Here is a 23,372-nt window from a genome sequence, read left to right on the forward strand (position 1 = left end):
CTATGGAAATCAAGGGGAGGAAACCAGTGCTCAGGGCAGTGGAAAAAATAACGCATGTGTGCAACCACCCATGGGGTCAGATCGCTCCCTGGCTGCATACCTGTGCCGAAGAGCAGCTCCTTCTGTGGCTGTCTCTCCCTCCACCTGGGTTACAGGGAAAAGCAACAGGAAAAAGCAGCTTCCAAAGGGCCCAAATGCTGTGAGCTGTTAAGGAAGGTGGAGGAGAGCGAGCTCTTGCTGGGAACTGGTACAGCTGGGAAATGCTCTGATACCTGCCTGGGCTGCTTCGCAGATGCAAGGGAATCAACTGAGGATCACAACGTGACCTTGCACGAAAGCTGACGGAATAACTGAATCATTTGGCTTACAGGCTGAGCAAAACCCACCTGCGGTCCCACCCCCTCAAAAAGCATTCCTTTTCAGACAGTTTTCCTTACTACATTTTCTGCAATCTAAAAAACCTAAGCTGTTCTGTTTCTAAAATGCTTAGATCCATCTCAAATCCATTCTCTCACTCTTTTGGAGGGGAGTTTAGAGTGGAGGGTAAAAATATTGCTGAAACAACTCAATCAGTTCCTTGAAAATCTGAAAAATGCTTCGTTCATCCCAAATCTGCCTACATTACAAACCGCGTGCAGGCTCACTCCGTGGGAAGCGTTTGCTGAAAACCGAGAGATGCGAGATTGCTTCTTCCGTATTCCACTGGGAGAAAACCAGCAATCCTCTCCCATCTTCTCCGGAGCCATTTTCACACCCAGCCGAACACCTCCCAGCTGTGCCAGATGTGCGTTTTCCATCGCAGGTAAAATGAATGGAGCTAGAAAGCAGCCAGCTCTGCGAGATGCTGCCTCGTGCAAGCAGGAGACCAGCTGAAGAGGGGACGAGTACCCAAGTGTGGGGAGGGAAAAATGTGCAAAGCCAAAAAATCCTTCTCTTTAATTATTTTTCCCCTCCAGCTAAACCCTTTCACCTGGCAGGCAAGGACAACTTTCAGCACTGAGGCAGAGGCAGCAGAGGCGATGCCCACCTGCAGTCCTGCTTGCCGAGCGCCTGGCTGCGTTAGCACACCCCACCGTGCTCACTGCCACCATTAGCAGGACAAACAGAAACCTGGCACAGACCCGGCATCGCTCCGTATGAACCATATTCCTTGCAGGTGTCCTCCAAAACCAGCGCAGGGGACACCTCATGCAAGAGCTGGTTTGCAAGGCCGGCGCTGAAGCGAAGGTAATCGCCTCCCGTCCCCACCCCGATCATCGCGTAGTTATTCAGGTTTATGCTGCTGGCAGCTTTCTTGACTGCACAATGACACACGCTAAAAATATTTGCCGTTTGGACTAGATTTCATGTTTTAAAACGTACAACAAATAATTACTTGCACAGCACAAACCGTATAGCTTCTGCTTCCGAGCAGATGGGAATTTGTAACAAACTTCATCTGGCAAAGCAGCGTCCCCTCATCTGCCATCACCTCATCTGCACCGCATCACCACGCAGCGCTGAGCGCTCTGTGTATCCCAGCCCGGCCTCTTAACCCGGGTATTGCCCCTGCAAAGGCTTTCGGCCACGGGTGACCAGGGAACAGCTCCAATCCTCCCGGCTGCGGGGCTGCTTTTCAGAGCCCACCACAACTTTGCTACAGACTAAAATGAAATAATCAGCCTAGACAAAAGTTCAGTTCTTTGACTGAACTATTTTGATTCCGCACTCAGCAATAACGCTGATATTTTCGTGCGGGTGCCCAAAACCTGCCCAGCCATGTGAGGCTGATGGGCTCTGAGCCCAAAATGAATTACTAGCCCCTTCCAGTGCAGTCTCCTGTATACCCCTAGGAAATCTCTGTCCGTGGTTGCTACGTTAAAGCTGCACCCTCCATTCAAACTTGACCTTATCCAACAGAAAAATATCTACCTTTGCCCAGTTCTTCTGGCCCTGGCTATCAGAAACGCAGCCGACAGCGTCTGCTTTGATCCCACAGTTTTACTGTGCAGTTAAAGATCGCTCCGGTACATTTGCAAACAGATCAAATTGCTCGGGACCCTTTCCCCAGGTAAACCAAACTGTTAGTCCTTCCTTCTCCTTCCACGTGACTCCCAAGACCTTTCCAACACGTTCTTATAGCGCAGATCCCAGATCTGGATATATAGTAGAGGTCTTTCTGCTGCCCTATAGAAGGCTAACGGTATCCCCCAATGTTTCCTGACGTTCCTCTGCTCCTCTAGCCAAGACCTGGGTAGCCGCTGTGGCTACAGCATTGCCCCTGCGTTCAGACGCATTCATGCACAACTGTCCTCACAGTCTTTTCAGAGGCTGCTCTGCAAGTCAAATCCTCTCCAGTCTGCTCAGCACCCCACGAGGGTGGTTAGTACGAAACCCCAAAACATCCTCCTCATCCTCATCCCTCCTCCAGCACTCTTCCCCTTCACTGTCTGTGTGGAGATACAAGCCCTTCCACTGCCTTGTTCAGGCCTTCAGCCTTCATTTCATCTTTGGCCCTGCCTTCCTCACAGCTCCACGCGCACAGAGCTCAAAGCCTGGCTGTTCCTCCCTGCTTTCCTGCAAGAGCCAAACCCTCACGCGTGCCGAAGGCTCGGCACCGTGGCTGGAGACCTCAGCGTGCCCACTGAGGCTGCGGCTCCATCCTTTGCTCCTTGCTTGCACCAACGCTCCGAGATCCCTCAGCCGGTGCCCCGAAGGCATCAGTCATACACAAACACTCTGAAAACCCTTCACAACTCAGCCACCACCTTCCCTGGCATCTTGTTACCTTACTGCAAGTCTGACTCTTGCTTTAACATTATTTCTGACAGCCTGTGCTTCCTCCTCGCTTGCTTTCCCTCTAAGTCCTCTCCAGAGTCTCTTCTGAAGCAGAAAAAAGAAGAAAAAAAAGAAATAAGGAGGGGGGAAGGCTTAAAAAAAGAGCTGACCTTCCTCTAACTTTTGCTAGAAGTTATCTTGGAGGTTACAGGCTGGCAGCCTGAGAAAAGCAGGGGTAGCACAGCAGTTTTAGGTGCTGAAAAACGGCAGGCAAACCGCTGTAGCAAAGCGGGACTGGCCCTGCCTCCACATGTCCTCCCCAGGAGAGGCTGCCAGGTTCTTTTCACACCAGGACGCCCGAGGGCAGTTGAAAAGGTCTCCACACCACCGTCAGACCAGAGGGATGGGGTTTGCTCCATCTTGAGGCAGGAATCATTACAGTCTGGAGTCAGCTTTACAGCAGACAGCTAATGTCGTATTTGAAAGGCCACGTTCCCGTTTCATGCTGAACTCTGTATTGCTTGGGGAATCTTTCCGAGCCCAGCCCTTGCTGGGATCTGCCTTTAGCTGTGGTACCAGCACTGCTCCTCCCTTCCGCGGGGATCACGTTGGCATGGGCCAATTCACGTCCAGCAGAGCTTGTCCCTGTTGATTTCAGGTTACGTCTGATTTACCACTATGAACGGGCATTTACTCCTTTTCCAGCAGGAATTTATTTGGCCCATTTTTCCTTTTCCTCTGCCCACCAGCACCCCTCACCAGCAGTCTGCACACCTCTCCTCAACAGCCTCTACACTGAAGGAGCGTTGTTATTAATGATTCTTATGAACTATCCGTGTCTGAGCAGGAGCGATTTACTTGTGATCGATGTCTGGCATTCAGCAATTTCATGCAACAGTGGAGAGAGATCCCCTTCTGCTGTGGCACGAAGCCTCAGGGAGACCGATGCGCTTGCTGCTCTCCTGCCCTTGCATCCTGCGCTGCCCTTCCCTAAACCATCTCGTGCATCTATCGCTACCCTGACTGCGGACGAGACAGAATCTGAGGGACTGAGACGCCAGCTCTCCCAGATATCAGGGTGAGGGACTGACTTGCAGTGGTCCACATGGTGCTTCACCTGACAGATCCCCGACACTGTGTAACTTTATGCAGTGATAACCACTGATCTGGCCTAAAAAAAAAATAATGTATTTTGTCGTCATCCAGAAAATCACCCTTATTTTGAAGCAGACCAGGTCTTCCCAAGATTAATGATGATGCTCAGATCGGGCCCATACTCTGATGTTATGCCAGTGTTTCTGCTGGTAAATTTGGGATAGAAACAGATTTTTTTGGTTTTGTTCATTGACGCTGCTTATGTTTTTAGCTATACAATGGATGAAACTGCGACTGGCATTACGATAGGAAAGTTTAATGATCCCAATTATCTCCTTGAATGTATCTTTGGCTATTTTCATCCACAGAAATAAAACTTCTACTGGCTGCCAGACATCCTCAGCTGTTTTGCAATCACCATACATAAAGGCAGAACGGATTGACCCTGCAGTGACCCTGAACAATTGCCTACATTAAGTGGTAATAAAGAAGACCAGGAGTTACACGGCTAGCACAAGTGATGCACGGGAAAGGAGCAGAGTCACCTCCTGCCACTGACCAGGCGGTGCTGGTGGAGCAGCAGGGCTCCAGACCGTATCACCCAGGGAGAACAGCAGCACATCAATTAGCCAAACCATCAGCAAAACTGGTGGCCAGTTTTCTCCTCTCCCTTTGCTAAGGACCACGCTGTCAGTGAGGACTTCCCAGAAGCTAGCTGTTGCACCAACCTCGAAGAAACCATGTGGTCCTCATCGCAAATACTGATGATGTTTGTGGGAAACGCAGAATTTCAAACAGACCCTTTCCCAAATACTGGTGCTGCATACTCACGAGTGGTCACAGTAATTTTTGTTATGGATCTGTGATAGCATATAAACCAGTATTTAGAGTGCATCGCTCTTCTATTAATCTAACCTGTATTATTCTCTTTAACTCTGTTCCCCCCAAGCAGATCCAAACCATGCTGCTCTCGTCCGACCTGACAGTCACTCTCCTCCACAAAGTTATTTTGGAATCATTTCAACAGTGGCAGCCACAGCTCCTTCAGCTAATTTACCCTCAGCTGCTATTTAACCATCGGAGCACAACTGTTCTCAGCCAAAATCCCCTGTTAAGGAGAAAAAGGCCAAGTGAAGAGAAAATCCACAAGCAGAAAAGCAAATGAAGAACCAAGCTAGAAGTTGACTGAAAATGGCTGCTTGATATTGTATATTTTTGAGAATTTGTATATGCACAGGGAGGGAAGGTAGGGAAAGATTCGAAGCCGCAAGGAGACAGCGGGTACAGTGATGAGGAACTGTTGCTGACATTACACCCTACATTAGAAATAAAGAGCACTGGATTTTAATGTGATTTTAAAACAAAATAAAATGTGTTTGGCAAATAATATTATCATCAAACGTAACAGGCCTCACCTGATTTAATAAAATTTCTGTGTCAATAATTTCTCCATGAAACTGCATCTCTGTTTTGCAGCTGGTCCTGGTCTCAGCTCTGCATGTGGGCATGCCAAGACTCCTGGTAATGGCAGCCAAACACATGCCTGCAGCTCATTTCACCAATGTTGTACAACATGAGCTCGCCAGCAAACTGGCAGAAATATCAGCAGGATAAATGACTGGTGTCGAGAACAAATAAGAGACCATTTAATTACTCAACTATTAGAATTTTATAATTTAAACCACCCAAAAGACTCTCTCACTGTTGTCTCTGGACTTAGCTAGGTCACAAAAGAAGATAGTTATGTTTAGCAAAACCCTCCACAAAAGCCAACAGCTCATGGTCCTCAGCCTGGGAACAAGGAAACTCTTCACTGATGCTCCTTCTGCTAAAGAATAGCCAAGGAGTAAAGCCTTACGCTTGATGTCTCCCTCCAGCATCCTACTGCCATCTGTGTTACCTGCCAAGATCTCCCAGCTTTGTTGGTGACCCGGTACTTTGCTTTCCGTATACTACGTTTTACCTTTTCATGTTGATACCCGGAGCAAAATATCCTCAGTATAGATCTTGCCCAATTTCCCTTTGTGTGAACTAATGATGACTGGAGACCTGCAAGATCGCTGCTGTTCCCAGTACAATTGTAAACCCAGTTAGTAGTTGGTCAAGATGCAGAAATTGGCACGGGGCATGTCCCAGCACCCATGAGAACCAACAGGTACATTCAACCAAAACTCAGCAGGGCGTTGGGCAAAGTCTGTGCACGCTTCTCTGTGGGTCGCTGTCTGTCACTGTGCTTGCTTCCTCCCCAGCACCTTTTGTCATTGCAAACCTCGCTCCCCTGGCAGCACGCTCAGAAGAGGACAGCAATAATTATGCATCTGCACTTTGTTCTCCTTTGTAGTGGGAAATGCCTATAATTTGAGCTGGCCCCTCCTGTGCACATTCCAAGGAAGGCTTAAGGGTCAAGCTTGAACACGCGAGCAGGCAGTTCGGTTCCACCCGTGCCCAGGAGCCCACAATGCGCAGGAACCCGGTTGTGGTCCAGGAGCCCAGTGACACAGGGACATCACGGGGTGCAGACTCCAACCTCCAGCCTGCACCATGCTCTCCTAGGCCACCAGCACTCGGGGCTCACATACAGCCGTGCTGGGAAACTCCGCTCACTTCCCTGCCATTGCTATCAATGTTTAACATCTACTTTCTCCAGCTTTACAGCATCTACAGCAAAACACACATGCCCCTTAAGTCTGACTTCAAGCTGCTTGCTCAAGAGGTTTACGCCTCTCTCCCTTAACTTTTAAGTCTTCCCATATTACATGGGGAACTTCAGCTCCGTATTGCCTTTAATCTCAAAATACTCTTTGGAAGGAATGGCTGTTACGTCATCATACTCTTTGTTAAATGGGGGGATGCAATCATTTTCCCTCTTTCATTGCAATGATGTTTCTACAAAGACTTTGCACTGAATGACAAAGAACATTGTGCCATCACCTCCTCATCTTCTTACCGTCCTCTTTTTCAGAGACTAAAAAACTAGACCAAAGGCTACAACACAAGCAAAACCAGATGCATAGATCATTCCTGCTAGGAAACATCACTGCCGCTCTGCATTATATAGCAAAGTCTGTGCGATGGAGGCCAGAGCTATTTTTATGACTTTAAGCTATTATAGCTGCCTTTTAAATACATGAGACGCTGTATTTGAAGCTGTCTTGCATCCCATTCCCTATTGAACTTGCACTCTAATTTCTCACAAAACATGAGTAGAATCAGATGTTCCATAAAAAACATGGTATATTGAATATGAAAACTCAACACTGAAATAGAGGTAAGGAACAGCTTACATAAGTTGCATTCCCTGTAGTTTGGGATATTGAGACTGAGCCTTTGAAATGCATGAAATCTAGTTTGTTGATCATTTCCCAATTTATAGTCAGCTCAGTGGGAACAAATACACGCCTACTTTGATATCCTTTTGAAGAAAACTCTTGACACCTCATTTCTCTTAAGAAATATACCTATTCTCCTTTTATTTTGGTACTTTTTTAGATGCAAACTGGATGATTAACCCAGCTGTATTTTATATTCATGCAGTACTTTCTATGGCCTGATCCATCTGACTCCCAAAATTTCTTCTGAATTAAAATGACACTGTCTATCACATCCCAAGCTGTGGCATGAAGCGTTTGTCAAGTAACACAGAAACACTGGTAGTCTGAAGAAAGAAATGTAGGGTGTGGAGGAAAGGACTGGTGAATAACACATCTTTTTCAAAAATAATTCTCTTTTCTGGAATACTGAACATAATATGGATTGCAAAGGGGTAGAAGCAGCCTTGGAGAAACCATGTCTTTCAGAAATAAGATTAGAGGAAACTTGGTAAAATATTAATACAGAACTTTCAAAATATTCGCTTAGTGGATGATGTATGTCACAAGAATGAACTCTCTATTTAAGATGATGAAAAGAAGAGAGTAGTGTGTAACGTTAGGCTAGCACAGCTCAGTGAACACCAGTACAGGTTCTCTGACAAGACACTGCTGGTTGAAATGAAGACCCTGGAGCTCTGGCACAAGCCTCCAGCATGACCATGTACCACCCCTGCTATGTGCAACTACAAAGGTATCTTTCTATTTTGGTCATGAGATAGGCATTGAAAGTTCCCCAGGAAATCACCAGAATTTCAGTGATAAAATACATGAGTGAGGGCTGAAGTGCTGCAAAGCACTGAAGTTTTCATGTGGAATTCAAATTAGATTTAAAGACCTACATGCAAAACTAAATTCTAGCGGCTGCATTGTATTTCCAGTTAAAAGGAAGAGAAAGAGGCATTAACACAGTGCAGGGTCATGCACCAGTTATGTCTTATTAAGTATTCCAGCCTTCCTTAAGATAAGCATCACATATGGGTTCTTTTGCAGTTAGCAGTTCCTTGCTTACAGAGAGAGAGGTCTGGATAACACCCCTTCTGTCTCCCAGGGCCTCCTGGGCTGATTGACAGGACATGCACTGCAGGGAACAAATGCTGCTCAAAGAAAAAACAAGATTACTTTCTCCGAAGGGGGCCACTGGGGTCATTTCTTTGTCACGTCTTCCGCTCACCATCTCTGGTTGAGGGAAAGACAAAGAGGAGGAGTGACATTTTCCTTTCCTAATAAAACACAGGACATGCTGAGGAACTGGTTTTTACGTATGGTGGCTTGCACTGAATTCAAAGTTAGGGAAGCAAGAGAGATTGCCCAAAATAAACATGGCATTTTAAGAGTCAAATCCCACCTCCGGCAACCAGACCACGTGGAAGTCCAACTCAGAATCTGCCCTACAACCCATCTCAGTTACATTTTAGGTTGTTTCTTTGGGAGATCAGCAATAAACATCTGATTTTATGTATCACCTTTGGCTACTGCTCCTCCCCGTGATGGACAATGTTTGGTTTGGCATCTCCTCGGGCCAGGTGTTTTAAGGCTGGGCCACCCTGCGCAGTAGCAATGTGCCCCATGAGCTCATGGGGTTTTTCAGGGCAAAGCGTTTTCCCTGAATTCTGTAACTTTTTCTCCACTTGCTCCCCCAAAGGTAACACCTCTGAGGTTTATATTTTGTGCCATCCCAAACCTCCTCTCCACGGATGCTTTGAGGTGTACCTTCTCCAGCATGGACTTATCCTTGGGCCAGAATCTTCAGAGGTAGACCTGCTGCATAACCATGGTCACAGACACTTCAAGATCTACCTGCTCTGGCGTGGACTTATCCACGGCCACGGATGCTTCTGGGTGTCCTGCTCCCGAATGTTGTCACATTTAATGATGCTCAAGAACTTTTCCTATTTCTGTAGCTCCTGCAAAAGCTTCCCCACTGCTTCAGCATCTCCCCCTGCACAGCTGTGCCAGGAACAGTCCATCTTCCTGAGCCTCCCCTCTGCTCCGACCTATTCCTGTAATAAAGCTCAGAGATGGAAATAGCCAGGCACTCGCAGAGGCAGCAGACACCAGAACATCTCTCCCAGATAATAGTCTCAGGGAAAAAGTGTTTCTCTTCCCGGAGACCTCTGCTAGTCTGCAAATGCCAGCATTAACAGACCAACACATCATCAGCTACATCAATCCTTCATAGTTTTCCACAATTGCTCCTGCCTAGAGCCAGGAATTCACTACTCAACTTATTCTTTCCGAGGTGGTGGTAGGGAAACAGAATTGTATTAATAAACATCCATTTGAAATGAGGCTCCTGAACTGATGAAAAAAAAAAAATCTGGCTAAGAAGTAGGAAAGTCATGCCAATAATTAGATTTTCAGTGAAAGAAGAGAATTAGCAGTCCCTAAATAGAGGGGTTAAGGTAGATTGAAAATGTCAAGTTATTGATATTTTATAAGGTAACCATGGTTATTTTTTATGCATTCCTTTGCAGCATGAATACAGATGATGAAAAGTGTTCGTGGGCCAATTGAAACAAAAATAAAACTGAAGAGATATCTTGATGGTAATTTAAACCTTAAACTGCAGAAATTAATCAGTCCACACAGACAACGAAGAGTGTTCAACTGATATCGCACGACAAAAACCTCTCGCTAAATAGACGAATAAAACCCATTTCACAGAGGATGAACATCCTGAAAATCATCCTGACTTTAGCCCTAATGTACCTGCAGGGATCAATATTGCTGGAGCAGGACAGATCTGGTCTGATGCGTGAAGTTGCCCATGTGGCCTCTGGATAAAGCACAACTGTTTCTAATTTAATTTGTACAAGCTGCTGGAAATGCAGAGCACCGCTGGTCCCGGCGTGCTGCAGCCCCTCGGTGCTGCCCAGCAAGGGATCACTAATGGTCTGGATGCATTGGTCTTCTCTGGTGCTGCTTCTGGAGATAATTTTGCATGCTTTTCCCTTAGACCAACAAGCTCTCTTGGCCACACTTGCCTCGCTGGCAAGTGGTGTCACCCCTTACGGTGAGGGCAGGGGAGCAGCTCAGCGGATCGGGAAGGGGGGGACGGGAAACAGTGAGGGTGCCCAGTTGTGACAATTAACAACTGAGTGGTCTATTAGGCAAACTAAAACAGAGCTTTGGTTCAGAGGAGTCCCCGTGGACTTCTGCAGCAAACCATGAATTAAATCCATCTCCAGAACCCCGTGGCGCAGGGACTCCCAGCAGCCAAAACATTTTGCGTGCCAGCAGAGAGCAGAAATAAGAGGTTGGTCTTCCACTCCAGAACCTGTCTGGATTCTGAGATCATTTTCTGTCCCTTAAATAATACACCATAACAAGCCACCGCTTGTTTTGGTGGAACAAGTGACATTTGGCCTGGCTGTGGAGAGGTATCCACACCCCTAAACCTGGAGCAAAGGCTGGCAGGAGGTAGTGTGGGAAGGATTCAGTGCAGAAGACTTCTTCGGTCTAATAAACATCTCTGGTTAGTATTAGAAGAAAACGAGTGACTTTTTTTCTGCAAGTCTTCACTACTGTTGCATGACATAATTTCTCTGATCAACATCTCTTCAGATGCACGCTCTAGCCTGGTTTCTGTAAAGGGACTGTAAAACCAGAAGAAGTCCATAGCAGGGCCAGAACTGGAAGTTCCTAGTGCACGAAAACATACATCCCCAACTGGCAGCTAACAGGGTTAAAACACCCTCTGATTAAATGAAAGCATCTTTAATTAGTTTAATTGACCATGCCTCAGCCAAGACCATCTGCTCAGCAGCATTTGCCTGCTCTTTGCAGGAGCGATTGATCAGCCATAGCTAGAGAATACAGCATTAGGCTACATCAGATTTATTTTGTTTAATAGAAGAGCTAATTTGCTTTACATTTAATTACAGGGGCCAAGATTGCTCTCTAAGTCCGTAACAGCACAGAACATAAGCTGATCCTACAGCTAAAGGACACACAGGTTGGTCCATACATGTCTGTGCAAATCAGACACGTGGTGCCGACAGCTCGGGGGAGCGGGTCCCACCCTGGCAGACAGCGGTCGCTGCATTTTCCTCCCCAAAAGGCAGTGGCACCGTGGCACGCTGCTGGGCTGGCAGGGACCCCCCTGCTCGCCACCACGTCCCCCTCCAATCTGCTGAGCAGTTCCCCGCAGATCTCTGTTGGATGTTGGAGGAGACTGGGTGTCAGATGCTGGAGCAGACAGATGTCCCATCTCAACCACATCTCCTGCTCCTAATTATAAAGACACTAAATGATACATCACACATCACTGCTTCTGCACCCCATGGGACCAACAGGGACAATGAGGGGACTGCTCTGGGTGACCTCCATCGGCAAATCTCTCCCAAATGGGGTGGCTAGCACACGAGCGTCCCGTGGAGCCAGACATCATGCTTGCCCCATCCCTGGGATTGCACTGTCCCTCTCGGTTTCTCTGCCCTCCCACGCCAGCATCATTCTTCAAAATACCGCCCCCCGAGCTGACGAAGAAGGGCAATTCCCCTTCCCTCCCCAAAGGACCACGTGTATCTACATCACATTATTACAAAGGGGAAAATTTCATTCACTTCCCAATGCTTTTTCCTGTTTCAGTTTCCCATCAGGAGCTAAATCACTGCCGTCTTTGGGAGACGCTCGAGCCCTGACAGGCATGCTGCGGCTGCCACCGGCTGCTACCGGAGTAATTACAACCCTGCAGAAGGCTCCAGGCTGCCATTTCCGTTTCCATGGAAATAAATACTGAATTACTGAAAACAGAGTATGATGCTGTATGGATTTTGAGGTTTTTGATCATCTGAAAACCACCGTAACTGATTTTTATTGGTGGTGGCTTTGTTTTAAGGGCAGGGAGGATAACAGTCATAGTGTGGAAATAGGCAGAGTGACCGAAAGGTGTTTTGAAGGAGTGAAAGGGGACAAAAAAAAAAAAAAAAGCCAAGGGGTCTGGCTGATGCCCTGGGGATTTGCAAGAGGGACAGTGGTGCTGGCCGAAGCTGCTGGCTGTCCACAGCATCCAGATATCCTTCATTTAAAATGAAGCTAGAATAAAAAGGAACTGCTTTGTGCTCTTCAGAAGTGATGAATAGGGAGCAGAAGGGAGTGATCTGCTACTAAACCCCCGTATCTCTGAATTGAAGGGACACAGAGATGTGCACAGACAGGTAACTCCACGCTGTGCACAGTGACCCTGGGGCTCAATTCTCATTGCAAGGCATGGCTGGGAATTTCTCATGACAACAAACTAAACAAAATACTTGGTTTGAGAAGGATACACATAAACCAAACATTTATTCTGAGGTCACCTTAACCTTCACCTCACCATCTGAGCTGTTGCAGTGCCTTGCGGGAGTTTCTGTCTTTAGGTGTTTCTGCTCTAACTTGGGCTGCATCTTCCAAGTACCATTGCAGCATCTCTGCAACAGGCTCAACACGCCGCAGCGAGTCAAGAAACGAAGTTCAGGAAAAGCACCTGAACTACAGAGATGAGAGAGGGGCAGAAGGCGAGACACCACCTCAGCAAATCATCTCTAATACTGACTTGAGCTAAAATCAAACATTTGATTCAGGACAGAAAACCTAAATATCTTTTATGCTAACACTTCTGAAACCAATTTTTTTGGCAGGGGAACTTTCTGCTTTGTGAGAAATGTCAGCCTTTGGACACAGTGTCCTAATTCAGCTGCAAAAATAAATGTCAAAACAGTGAATTCTAGTTTTAAGCTCTGGTTGGCAAAATTTGAGTTGAAATGTTTCCTAGCTAAAATCACTGGCCCTCAAAACTTACAAAACAATTCCAATTGCACTGGTTAAAGGCTTTCATCCCTTTATGTGAAGTAGCCACCATACAGCAAAGGGACTTGGTCTGTGTTGTAGCCCATCCACACATGCACATTTCTCTGGTAAAACTCTGAAGTTTTACCTTCTACTTGGATGGACAGGAATAGATGCTGAAAAACTACAACCATATATTGCGATGGTAACTCAGCAGGTTTGACATGCATATATTTAGCTATTTGCTTTCAAATCTAGTATCCAAGGAAATTAGATGAAATTGAAAGCTTAGCACAGGTATTTTGTACATTTAACAGAAATGCCACAGTGCACGGGACACATCAGGCCCAGGAAAGAAGAGAAAGTCTGATTGCAAAGCCTGTGAATTCAGACAGTCCTGCAAGGACAGCCCAGAGTCCCAGGCTTCCTCCAAAGCAGGAGGATGAAGCGTGCAGCTCATCATAGATGTGGTCTGCACACCAGCTACTGCTGCTGGATTAACTGAACAGCACTGTACTAGCTCCTTCTCTTCTCACTGTAGCTAAAAATTGCTTTCAAACACAGCTTGAGATAGAAAAGTAAATCAGTGCCCTACGGCTGGGGAAGAGCAAGGCAGGGGAGAACACCACGGCCTGATTTTCAGAGATGCTGCTGCAATTCAGCCATCATCAAGGTCAGTGGGAAATACAGGGCTCATGCCCAAGGAAATGCCTACTGCAGCAGAGACCCAAGTTGGGAATTGCCCAACACTTACAGAAAATAGCACCTGTACCACTCTTCCACAGCCGCAGGTTAATTACAAAGCACAAGAGTTAAACTCAAGCCTTGCCAACGGGTTCTGGACCAGAAACCCAAGATGCTTCTCTCTCCACGATGCCTCTCGCACAGCAGAGGAACTCACTGCTGGAGCCGGAGATAATTCCCACGCTGACTCCAATGGAGCAGAAACACCGAGCCACATAGCTTGTGTTATGCAAAAAACTCAAGCCTCTGTGTATTATTTAAAATGTTCTAGACAGAGGTTGTGCTTAACACTGTTATCTCCCAACCATTCTGCGACAATACCACTTCCCATCTTTGTTTCCTAAAAGCCTTTCCAGCTGCATCAATCCCTTTTGCTCCGTTGCTATCTCAGATCCTGCCGTATCACGGCTATCACATTAAGAATACACTTATCTCATACCACCTGGGGATACTGTATTAAAAAAAAAAAAATCCCTTTAGAATTCCTCCTCCTTCTGCACAAACAAAATGTTATTTCAGAAGTTAATGGAAACGCCATCCCAGTGATGTAATCATTATGCAATTAGCAAGTATGATGTAACAGGAGGCCACATAGAGAAAAGCACCTTCTTTCAGACCGCAGGAGAAGTTCAAGCAAGTGTTCGGGGCTCTCAGCACCATTCCTGCTCATGCTTTCGGAGGACAATAACTAGGCAAAGCCTTCTCACCCCTTGCACGGCCTCTGGGGCAGTTTCACCCTGCACACCAAAGCAAGGCAGAGCAATGCCGGAGCAGCCAGCCCCTCCGCCTCAGCCGACAGGAGCAATGGGAAAAGCTGGGCGGCTTTCCTTTCCTAAGCACAGGCGATTGACTGATAAACTGCTCCAGCAGCACCACGCTGCCGCTCCAGAAAGAGCCATGGCATTCAGACAGCCTGCCAGGGAAAAGGCTCCGTTTCCCAATTTCTCCCATGCACGGCAGACAAGTGTAGGTCAAAAATAAGCGTAGCTTATACTGTGCCAAAGCACCGCTGGGAAACTCGTGATTGCCCCCAGATTTGTTTGGGAGGTCTGCTCAGTCTCGGTGTAAAGCCTGGGGCTGGCACCGCGGCGTGCTGCCGGGTCAGGCTCTGCAGCGGGCTCCGGCAGGAGCTGCCTGTACGCTGCCCGAGGGAGGAAAGCAAATGTATTCATCACCCACACGTGCACAGCTTGAGCCCACATTTCTGGGAATATTATAATTTCAGCACATCCAGAAAAATGCCAGACAATGTTTTCCTTTTACTTAAAGCTTATTCACAAATAGAATATATAAAATATTTTGTTCTTACAAAACAGGCAACAGAAATTTCAATCAAATTATTAAGAAAAGGATTTAAGTTGTACTTCCAATTAACTCTGATGAGACACGAGTCAGACCACAGTAATTTAACTCACAGCCCCAAGAGAATCAGTGTGTCTTCACTGGGAGGCAAATAAGCAGTGCTTAGGCCGACTCTGACCGAAACGCAATCCAGACTGACGCAAAGCAGCAGGACGAGAGATAAATGACCATTTTTAGGGGTTATGGGGCCAGTGCCACAAAGCTCAGTGGGTGTGCTCTGTACTACAAGAACCCGGGAAGGGAGCTTGCTGCCGATTTCAGGACAGGCTGGCAGGGCAGCAGAGCTGTTTACAGAAGATGGCTTGTCAGAGTCGGATGCGGCAAATGAAAATTTATGAAAATGCAAAGTGGTGGGGGGAGATAGAGAGAGAGAAAGGCTGGAAGTCCTGCATAAGCACATCCCAGCCCCACCACCGCCACAGTGCACACGTACGTGCAAAGCAGGGACCTGTTCCTCCCCTCCGGCTGCCCCGCTCCTCTCCCCTCCAGCACCCATCCGGTTGTTCTGTCTCCGGATGTCTCCGGTTTCATTGCCATAATGTTGGCAGGTGCCTCTGGCTCCCTAACTGGTGTCAGACTTCCCACGTTGGAGATGCTGCCGGTGCAGAGCGGCTCAGCACAGTCCAGGGAGTTAGAGCACAGGAGAATTTCCAAGCCACGAAGGGCAGTGCCCTGGGCTTGACTTTCATCTCCAGCCCGCAGCAATCGGGCACCCAGCTGCTGTTGTGGCTTTGAAATCTGTCCTGTGCAAACACTAGGAGTTTCTGGAGTTACAGCAGGAAATAATTTGCTACTAAATTTTAGGAGAGAAACATCTCCTTTTCAAGGGCTGATGCTGACACTTCATCATGAGACATCAGGAGGAACTGGTCATGGGGGCAAAGCAGCAGGTTACTGAACCACTGCTCATTGTTTATCATTTTCTGTCCCCCCCCCCCCTGCAGCTCTGCTGCAGAAAACACACTAGCCAAGTGGTGTGCACCTTCTACTTGTGATGGGAACTCCCCATACAAGCTAGCAAATAAAAACACATTTAGGTTGACAGGTTTTACTTATACTCCACAACAGAGTGGCTGCAAGCAATGGATGGGACCCTGCGGGAAGGAATAGTGGTCAACAGCAATTTTGGCACTTCGCAGCAATACAGAAGTGCAGAGCAGCTGCTGCTGCTCTCCTAAGGGTTGCCAGCAGCCAGAGAGCTCCAGAGATCCCTCTGGAATAGCCCAGATGACATGACCACAGGCAAGGGTCCCCACAGCAAAGCCTGCAGTTTCACTGGGTGCTCACTGCCGCCCTCCCTGCAGCACCTAACAAGAGAAGGAGCAGCAGTGACCCGCTCCCACCTCCGCTCCCCGCAGGGCAGGCTTCCATCCCACCGCTCTGGCACCATGGCACCGTAACCACTCGCACTATACCCCAGGAAAACACCAAATGGCTGAATGACTGCTGGCTGTGCAGCTTTCTGAGCCGTGCCTCGTACAAAGGGCTTTCGCTTCTGCATAGCTAATCCTCACTATCCAGGTATTAAAACCAGAGTAACTCCCGTGCTAATAATTGCTTTCAACAGAAATTATATCTTCCTCTAAAAGCTTGAATTATAGGTTTGCTGCCTCTGAGTATTAGAAAAGACCCAGAATTAAATCCTTCACTCCCAGAGCGAAGGTAGGACCTCCTGCAGGAAACAGGTTGCTCAATGCAACCGGGCAATTTGCAGGGAGCAGCCACTGGGTTCGTGGTGTCAGCCAGAAAGGCTCCCATAAGCAGAGATCATCCGCAAAGCAGGGCAGCCATGATTAAATGCTGTTTTCTGCATCACTGGGAACCACGAAGCAAGAAGGTTGGATCGCGCACACACTCACACAAAACCACTCTAGTTCCTTAGCCGAGCACAGCTCAAGGGAGACACAGGGCTTGAGTGGGTTTAAGTTAAAAAAACAACTGCAGAGCTGACTCAGCTCTCAGCACATCACTGAAAATATTATGGCTTTGATTTTAAACAAGTCGTCCATCAGAGGATGGAGGCACGAAATCTAGTTTGTAAACATAATTTATGAGGACCGATGCAGTCCTTGCTGTTGCCTTTTTGCCATGAAGACGCCATACTTGAGGATATTTATTATCCTCTCCCCACTCTGCTGTAAAGGTCTGAGATGAAGAACAATTGCAAGATAATTAAACTCTTCACAGGAGAAAAAACCAGATCAAACATAATTTTCTATGTCTTGAAAAGAATTGGAAATGTCTAGACAGAAGACAGAGAGAATTGGTCTCAAATGTATTAATTTCAATAAGAAGCTGAACACCTGAATTACGGGGAAAAGATTGAGGTCTGCTCCTCCTCTGAAAACTTTCCACAGCATCACCTTACCCTCCCCATGACTCTGACATCCTCTATCCTGCCTGCGATATTTATATCTGATAGCAGGGGACGGTAATCTGGGTCACCGACAGCCTGGACAGCCACCGACAGTCCTCAGCAAGAGCTGCTGGAAAGGCAAGCAGCACTGCAGAGTCCCAGCTCCATGCCTCTGGGGAACTGGCTTTTACTGGGGGGTTGGGGAGAAAAAAAAAAAAAAAAAACAAAAAGAGGAATGGGAAAGGTTTTCATCTATCTGGGAACTCGTAGTGCAAGCAGAGCTCCCACGAGGTCCTGGGGGTTTGGGACGCTTTGTCCTTCCATCACGGGCGCGCAAGGCTCACAGAGGCTCCTTCTACTTAAGGAGAGCCCGTACAACCTCAATACTCGAGTTTGCATAAGACAACTACCCCTGGGGCATCCGAGCTTCAAGTACTAATAAGGTTATTGCAGGCTGCAAGAACGTACTTCTGTCATTTAGATTGGTGATGTGACAGCGGAAAGGCAAGCAAGTCACAGCAAAATGGCTCACTTAGGCACCATCAAAGACCTGCTTGTACAGACACGGAGCTGGAGGAATAAAATTTTCCCATCTCAGCAATCCTATGGGATTTCAGGAAATAAAACTTCATATAAAGACCTTCTAAAATATCTGCAGAAAACCCTAAGCAACCAACCAACCAAGAGAAAACCAGTGCGAGCAAGAGAAGGAAGGCCACTTGGATAGCCAGAACATAACTGGCAGTGCAGAAGTCCCACTATGAACCAAAACCCTCTTCCCTAGTAGAAATTCTCTCAAAAACAGTCTGATCAAACCCAAAGTTTCCAGTTCATAACAGCTGTATTTCCCATTAGCAAGCCCCCCTTCCATTCCCACCGACCCTGGGAGAAGAACTTTACCTGACACGCGTTGTACAGAAGCTGATGTTCGAATTTCTTGATCCCCAAAATGTTCTGGAACATCTCATAGAGCTGCTCCTTGCTGAGGATGAGCTCCGAGGCAGCGCTTGCTGTCATCCTGGCCTGCTGCTTGCGGGGATCCTCTTCCCCACGGTAAATAGCATCAAACTTTGCCATCCAAGAGCTCAGGACCGTCTCCTTGCTGAGGCCATCAATTTCTGGCAGGCTGCGCACTCTCTTCTCAATGTGCTTCTTGAAGACCTCCCGGGAGTCATTCGCTGAGCACCCTCCACTCTGCACCATCCTAGCAACACGGTCGCTTTTCAGAAATACCTGCAAAAAAGGGGTGACTTGAAATAGTGCCAGTTTAAAAAAAATAAATAATCCCCCTTAAGTACCACAAAATGTGGTTTCACTGCTGGGAAGCCCACTAACTGGCTGCCAATACACTTTTCAACTCTTCACTCAACAACTACATGTTGCCAGATGGACAGAGGTTTTAGCTGTACTTTGGGAAACATAATGAAATTGGGTGAAGCTTCTGCTTTGCGTCCACTAAAATGGAACATTTTGATGCAATTAGGACTTCATACCATGTTATAGTTGCACCTCACCAGGTACATAAATGCCCTTTGGGAAAGCAGGATTATATTTTGCTCTATCAAATGTTTTAAGAAGGAAGTTATTGCACAACTATACCCACCTAGCCAAATTCTGCCTTGTCAGAGGGAGCCCAGTCATCCTACTCAAGTCAGCAGCATTGCATTGCATTTATCCTGGTAGCCAGGCCCCTGGGAAACCTCTGACCAGTGCAAGGACCAGGCTTACATTAAGCTACGAAACTGGAGGAGATCTTTGCAGACTGCCCCGCTGTCACAAGATGACAGGAATGTCATTGTATTCATTCATTTAACGTTACTTTCAGTTAAATAACGTGTCCCCACTTCTCCCATACCCTGGTCTTTCCAACGTGGGCAACCAGCACTGCAAGAGCATCATTCAAACGTCTCGAGAAAGGACAAGGATGAATGGCCTGATCTTTGCCAACTGATGGGTAAAACACCAAGACAACTCAAATCCCTAAAAGGCAGCAGGGCCACAGGTGGATGAGGTCGAATCCCTTCCTGCTCCAGCTCTGCTGAAGTAGCACAGGACAGTTCAGCACAGCTTGAGGCTGCCTTTGCAGAGAGAGCAGCTGCAAGGTGCACGGCACTGACAGCAGGAGGGAGGGAGAAGGCGTTTGATGAAGACGTTCTTCCCTCTGCAAGAACAGCAGAAGAGTCAAAACAGAACAGACCCCTGCAGACCAGGAGATGCCATGGGAGTAATGCAGAACTGAAGGGTGAGAAGGGGACGGGGGATATTGCGTTGGCTCTCCTCTCCCAAGCCCTGAACACAGGAGAGCAATCGATGCCCAGCAAGAACTGCTGTTTTATTAATGATGCTGAGAACGGATGAATGCAGCAGGCTGGGAAGAAGCTGTGCCAGCATCGGGGTGTATCTGTCAGCTCTCAGTAATTAAAGAGCTTGAGAATGACCTAAGGACATGGCAGATTTTTTTTTTAATACCGCTCAGCAATATGACACTCTATGTTCCCAGATGCTGATGGCACAGGCATCTGTCGGGAGTGGTAGTGGGTTTTTCTCCAGGAACAGCCCAGAAACACTGAGGAAGAGCTGGGCTGTTTCCTTCCAACATCACTGGGCTGGGGAGCACTCCCTGCAGCCAGGAGAGGCAGGATGCCACCAGCAGCCTCTTCAGTCCATGCTGAAACAATACCAGCACACATTTTGTTTGCTTGCAGAGTTTAAATATGAGTGATAACACCCTGGGTGTGCGCAGGTGCTTTTAGGTAATAGGTGAGAGCTACCACAATCCCAGCTCCCAGTGCAGCTGAGGAAGTCCCCAGCACATGGACTGCTGGAAATGGTCATGGCAAACAACCCTGCTGCCGCATCCTCTGCTGCCACATCCCCTCTCTAATCGTCTGCTCCAGGCACCTTTGGCCTGACCCTGTGCGACAGCGCTAATGACTTCCCATAGCCGCCAGCACCAGCGGTCCTCACCCCGCTGGAGGGGTGACGGCGCTGTGAGCAGAAGGACCTGACTCCCCATCTCCCCTCAGCCCCCATTTATCCTCCCCGGGTGCGGAGCAGCAGCCAGCAGAGGAAAGGAGGGCTGCGGCTGGCAGAGAGGAGGCAGGCGTGGGGGAGTGCCAGTCAGACACAAAGCAGCAGAAAAAGACCGTGAAATAGGAAGATAAAAAAAGATAAAAGAGGTGTTTGGTCCTGCAGAGTGAGCTGCTTTCTTTAGAAAATACCAGGTGAATTGCCCAGCTCTAAGACTGCCTAGCAGGACTGCCAGGAATCAGGAACTGCTGGAGCAAAATCCTAGCGTGGGTGCACACACCGGTGCATGCAGAAGAGAACCGGCCTCCGTGAGCTGGGTCAGGCACCTCCTGCCACGTCCCTAGATGAGCCCCCACATCACGCGTGGCCTCGGCTCTATCTGCCCAGAGTGGAAATGGGTCTCACGCATCACTTCCATAATACCCACTGAAGGGACTGCTGCATAAAGTCATGGTTGACAGACGAAGCTTTACTCATTAGAAGTAAAAGGACATGAGAAAAGCTCTCCTGGAGTGTCTGTCAGAGCGTGCTGGGCCTGTCTCGCACACATGGGGCTGCAGCGTTCCTGCAGGCACAGCGGCGCTTTGCAGACCAGCAGCAGAGCCTGCCCAGATCACTCAATCTTTTAATTTGATAGCAGCCTGTGAACTAGTCTAGGACTGACAACCACACGCTTACCCCTTCACAGCAGAATGTGGCCACGCAAACATGTTCAGGGCAAAAGCAAACACTTTCTTGACCTACAGTGTTGCCTTTACCTCTTTCTTTCTCCAGCAAAACAAAACAAAACAATCATTCCCCAGGTAATGAACCTGTTCTGCACTGTTAGTAAGTGGACCCCTTAGAAACACCAGCCGTGTCCCGCACAGAGATGTCCAGTTTCAGCTGAGCAAAAAACCAAGTTTTGGCATTTTCCAAGCCATCACGCAGCTAAGTCAGTACCTAAATGCTGATTTCTAGATAGCGTCCATCCAAGGGACAGTTAAATTGCACAAAACTCTGAGATTTGCAGGAGCCGAGATAAGCAGGATCTGCTGTGATTGCACCGTGGCTCGACCAAGGGTGGGCACCTCTCTGCAGAGAAGGGAGGAAGGAGAACACCGTCAGCAGGGAATGTTGCTCAGGCACTCCGAGGGAGCAGTGGCGTTGCCTTGTGCCACCGCAGATGGTGCCGAGGAAGACACACACAGCCAAGCTACAGCTGCACAGAAGCTGAAAGTACACGGCCGTAAATTAAAGGAGACCAATAGTTAAAAAGAAGACAGACACTCGCACTAAAGGACACGGAGGGATGCATTATGCTTTTTGTGGCCTGTTTCAAGTAGGAGAGAGCAGGTGGAGCGTCCAGTTGAACTGAAGACAGTGTGCAGACATCTCGTGCTGATCAATTGCTCTTTGTAAGTTTGATTACTTGGAGTAATCATACAGCACGGGACTTTTGGAGGTGGCCAGGACACGCTTCCAGCCAGATCCACCAGTGAAACAGGCTTGCATTTTGCCTGGTTTTAAGCAGTTTCTTTCTCCTGCCCAATAGTCTTATCTGAACAGATTACGCTGCTCTTACATTCTAAAATGCAGCTCACGCCATCTTGAAAACTTTCTCTGAGAGCATCTGTTCAGAGAAGCTGTGATAAACTGATGATCCCCTGGCAATTTCTGTTCTGATAAGAGATGTAAATTACTCTCAGCTTCCTTCCTGTACAGAGAATGATGGAGCAGTAACTATTAGGCCGGTTTAATAGAGTTAATCCAGGGATAATTTGTGCTTTCCTTACACAGTAGCAGCTGTTGCCATTTTTATAGAGTTAAAATTCTCTTCAGTTTTAATATCTGATTTTGGTCCCCTCTTAGATTCTACTTCCAGAGAAATATTTTATGTAAGAAATTCAAAATCTTTACCTTTTATGACAGAATAGCTCTAGGGAGAAAGAGAAATGGTTTGCAGAAAGGCTAGCAAAAAAACCTGACCAACAAACAAAAAGCTACACTCCTCATACAAATCACAAGCACTGATTTCCTTCAAAAACAGAAGCTCCTTCCTTCTGAGAAAAGATATGAAAGGCAGCATTAAGGGCTGCTTACAAAGAGGTACAAAAAGTCAGACATGCATAATTATCCTTTTGCACAATTATGAATGATGCTTCATGTTCTTGGGTATCATCTAGTTTTGTAGATGTAGATACTCCTCCCTCCCCCTTTGGTTTAGAGCACTTGTCATATCAAAGAGGAAAGAGAAGACTTGCTGAAAATCCCAAAGTCAATTAGACACAATGCAAAAGCTTCAGCAAGAACTGAGCATGCTGCCCAGTTTTCCTTGTTATTTTTCATAGACATTTATTTTATATTGTGCCCTCCTTCCATGTTTTAAACTCTTTAAAAGCATCAGGAAGATACTTTTCAGCTAAAAAGAAGGGTGATCTTCCCCATAACCAAGCTATAGGATGCACCATGGTGTAGGGGTTGCCACAGTTGCCATATGGTTCTATGTTCAAGCCCTGAACCTCACAAACCTTGTGATGTACCAGACATCAGACAGAAGAAGCCTTGCACTTGCCTTTGCTTTGTGCTGACTGATAAAGGACAATCCATTAGGTCAGAATTTGACCCCGTCTCTGAATAGGGGTGAGAACAGGGATTCATATGAATATTGTGTTATCTCTCCTTACCTCATAGTAGCTCTGGACAGCGTTTATAAATGCTTCATCTGCCACAATCTGGGTTTCTCCATTGAGAAAGGCCTGGAAACGATCTTTGATTGTCTGGAGTTGCTGCTTACTTATCTGCAAAACATGCCAAAAGGAGAAAAATTAGTCAAGAAAGGTTTACATACGAGGAAAAAACCCACTAACTCTTCTGCAATATCTTATCAGCGTGCTTATGATGTGCAC

At 47.3% G+C, this 23,372-nt stretch overlaps 1 protein-coding gene across 8 annotated transcripts in view; it reads right to left on the reverse strand.

Moving 5' to 3' along the window:
- The window catches only part of CADPS (calcium dependent secretion activator), a 220,138-nt gene that overhangs the window by 153,811 nt on the left and 42,955 nt on the right, over nt 1-23,372 (reverse strand). For all 8 annotated transcript variants that reach the window (XM_075762315.1, XM_075762310.1, XM_075762314.1 and 5 more), the window contains exons 2-3: nt 23,151-23,264; nt 18,355-18,687 (exon numbers count right to left, since the gene is read on the reverse strand). In XM_075762315.1, the coding sequence (XP_075618430.1) occupies nt 18,355-18,687; nt 23,151-23,264 (447 nt within the window). The remainder of the gene's footprint in view (nt 1-18,354; nt 18,688-23,150; nt 23,265-23,372) is intronic.

Source organism: Balearica regulorum, chromosome 10, assembly GCF_011004875.1.
Source record: "Balearica regulorum gibbericeps isolate bBalReg1 chromosome 10, bBalReg1.pri, whole genome shotgun sequence".
NCBI lineage: Eukaryota > Metazoa > Chordata > Aves > Gruiformes > Gruidae > Balearica > Balearica regulorum.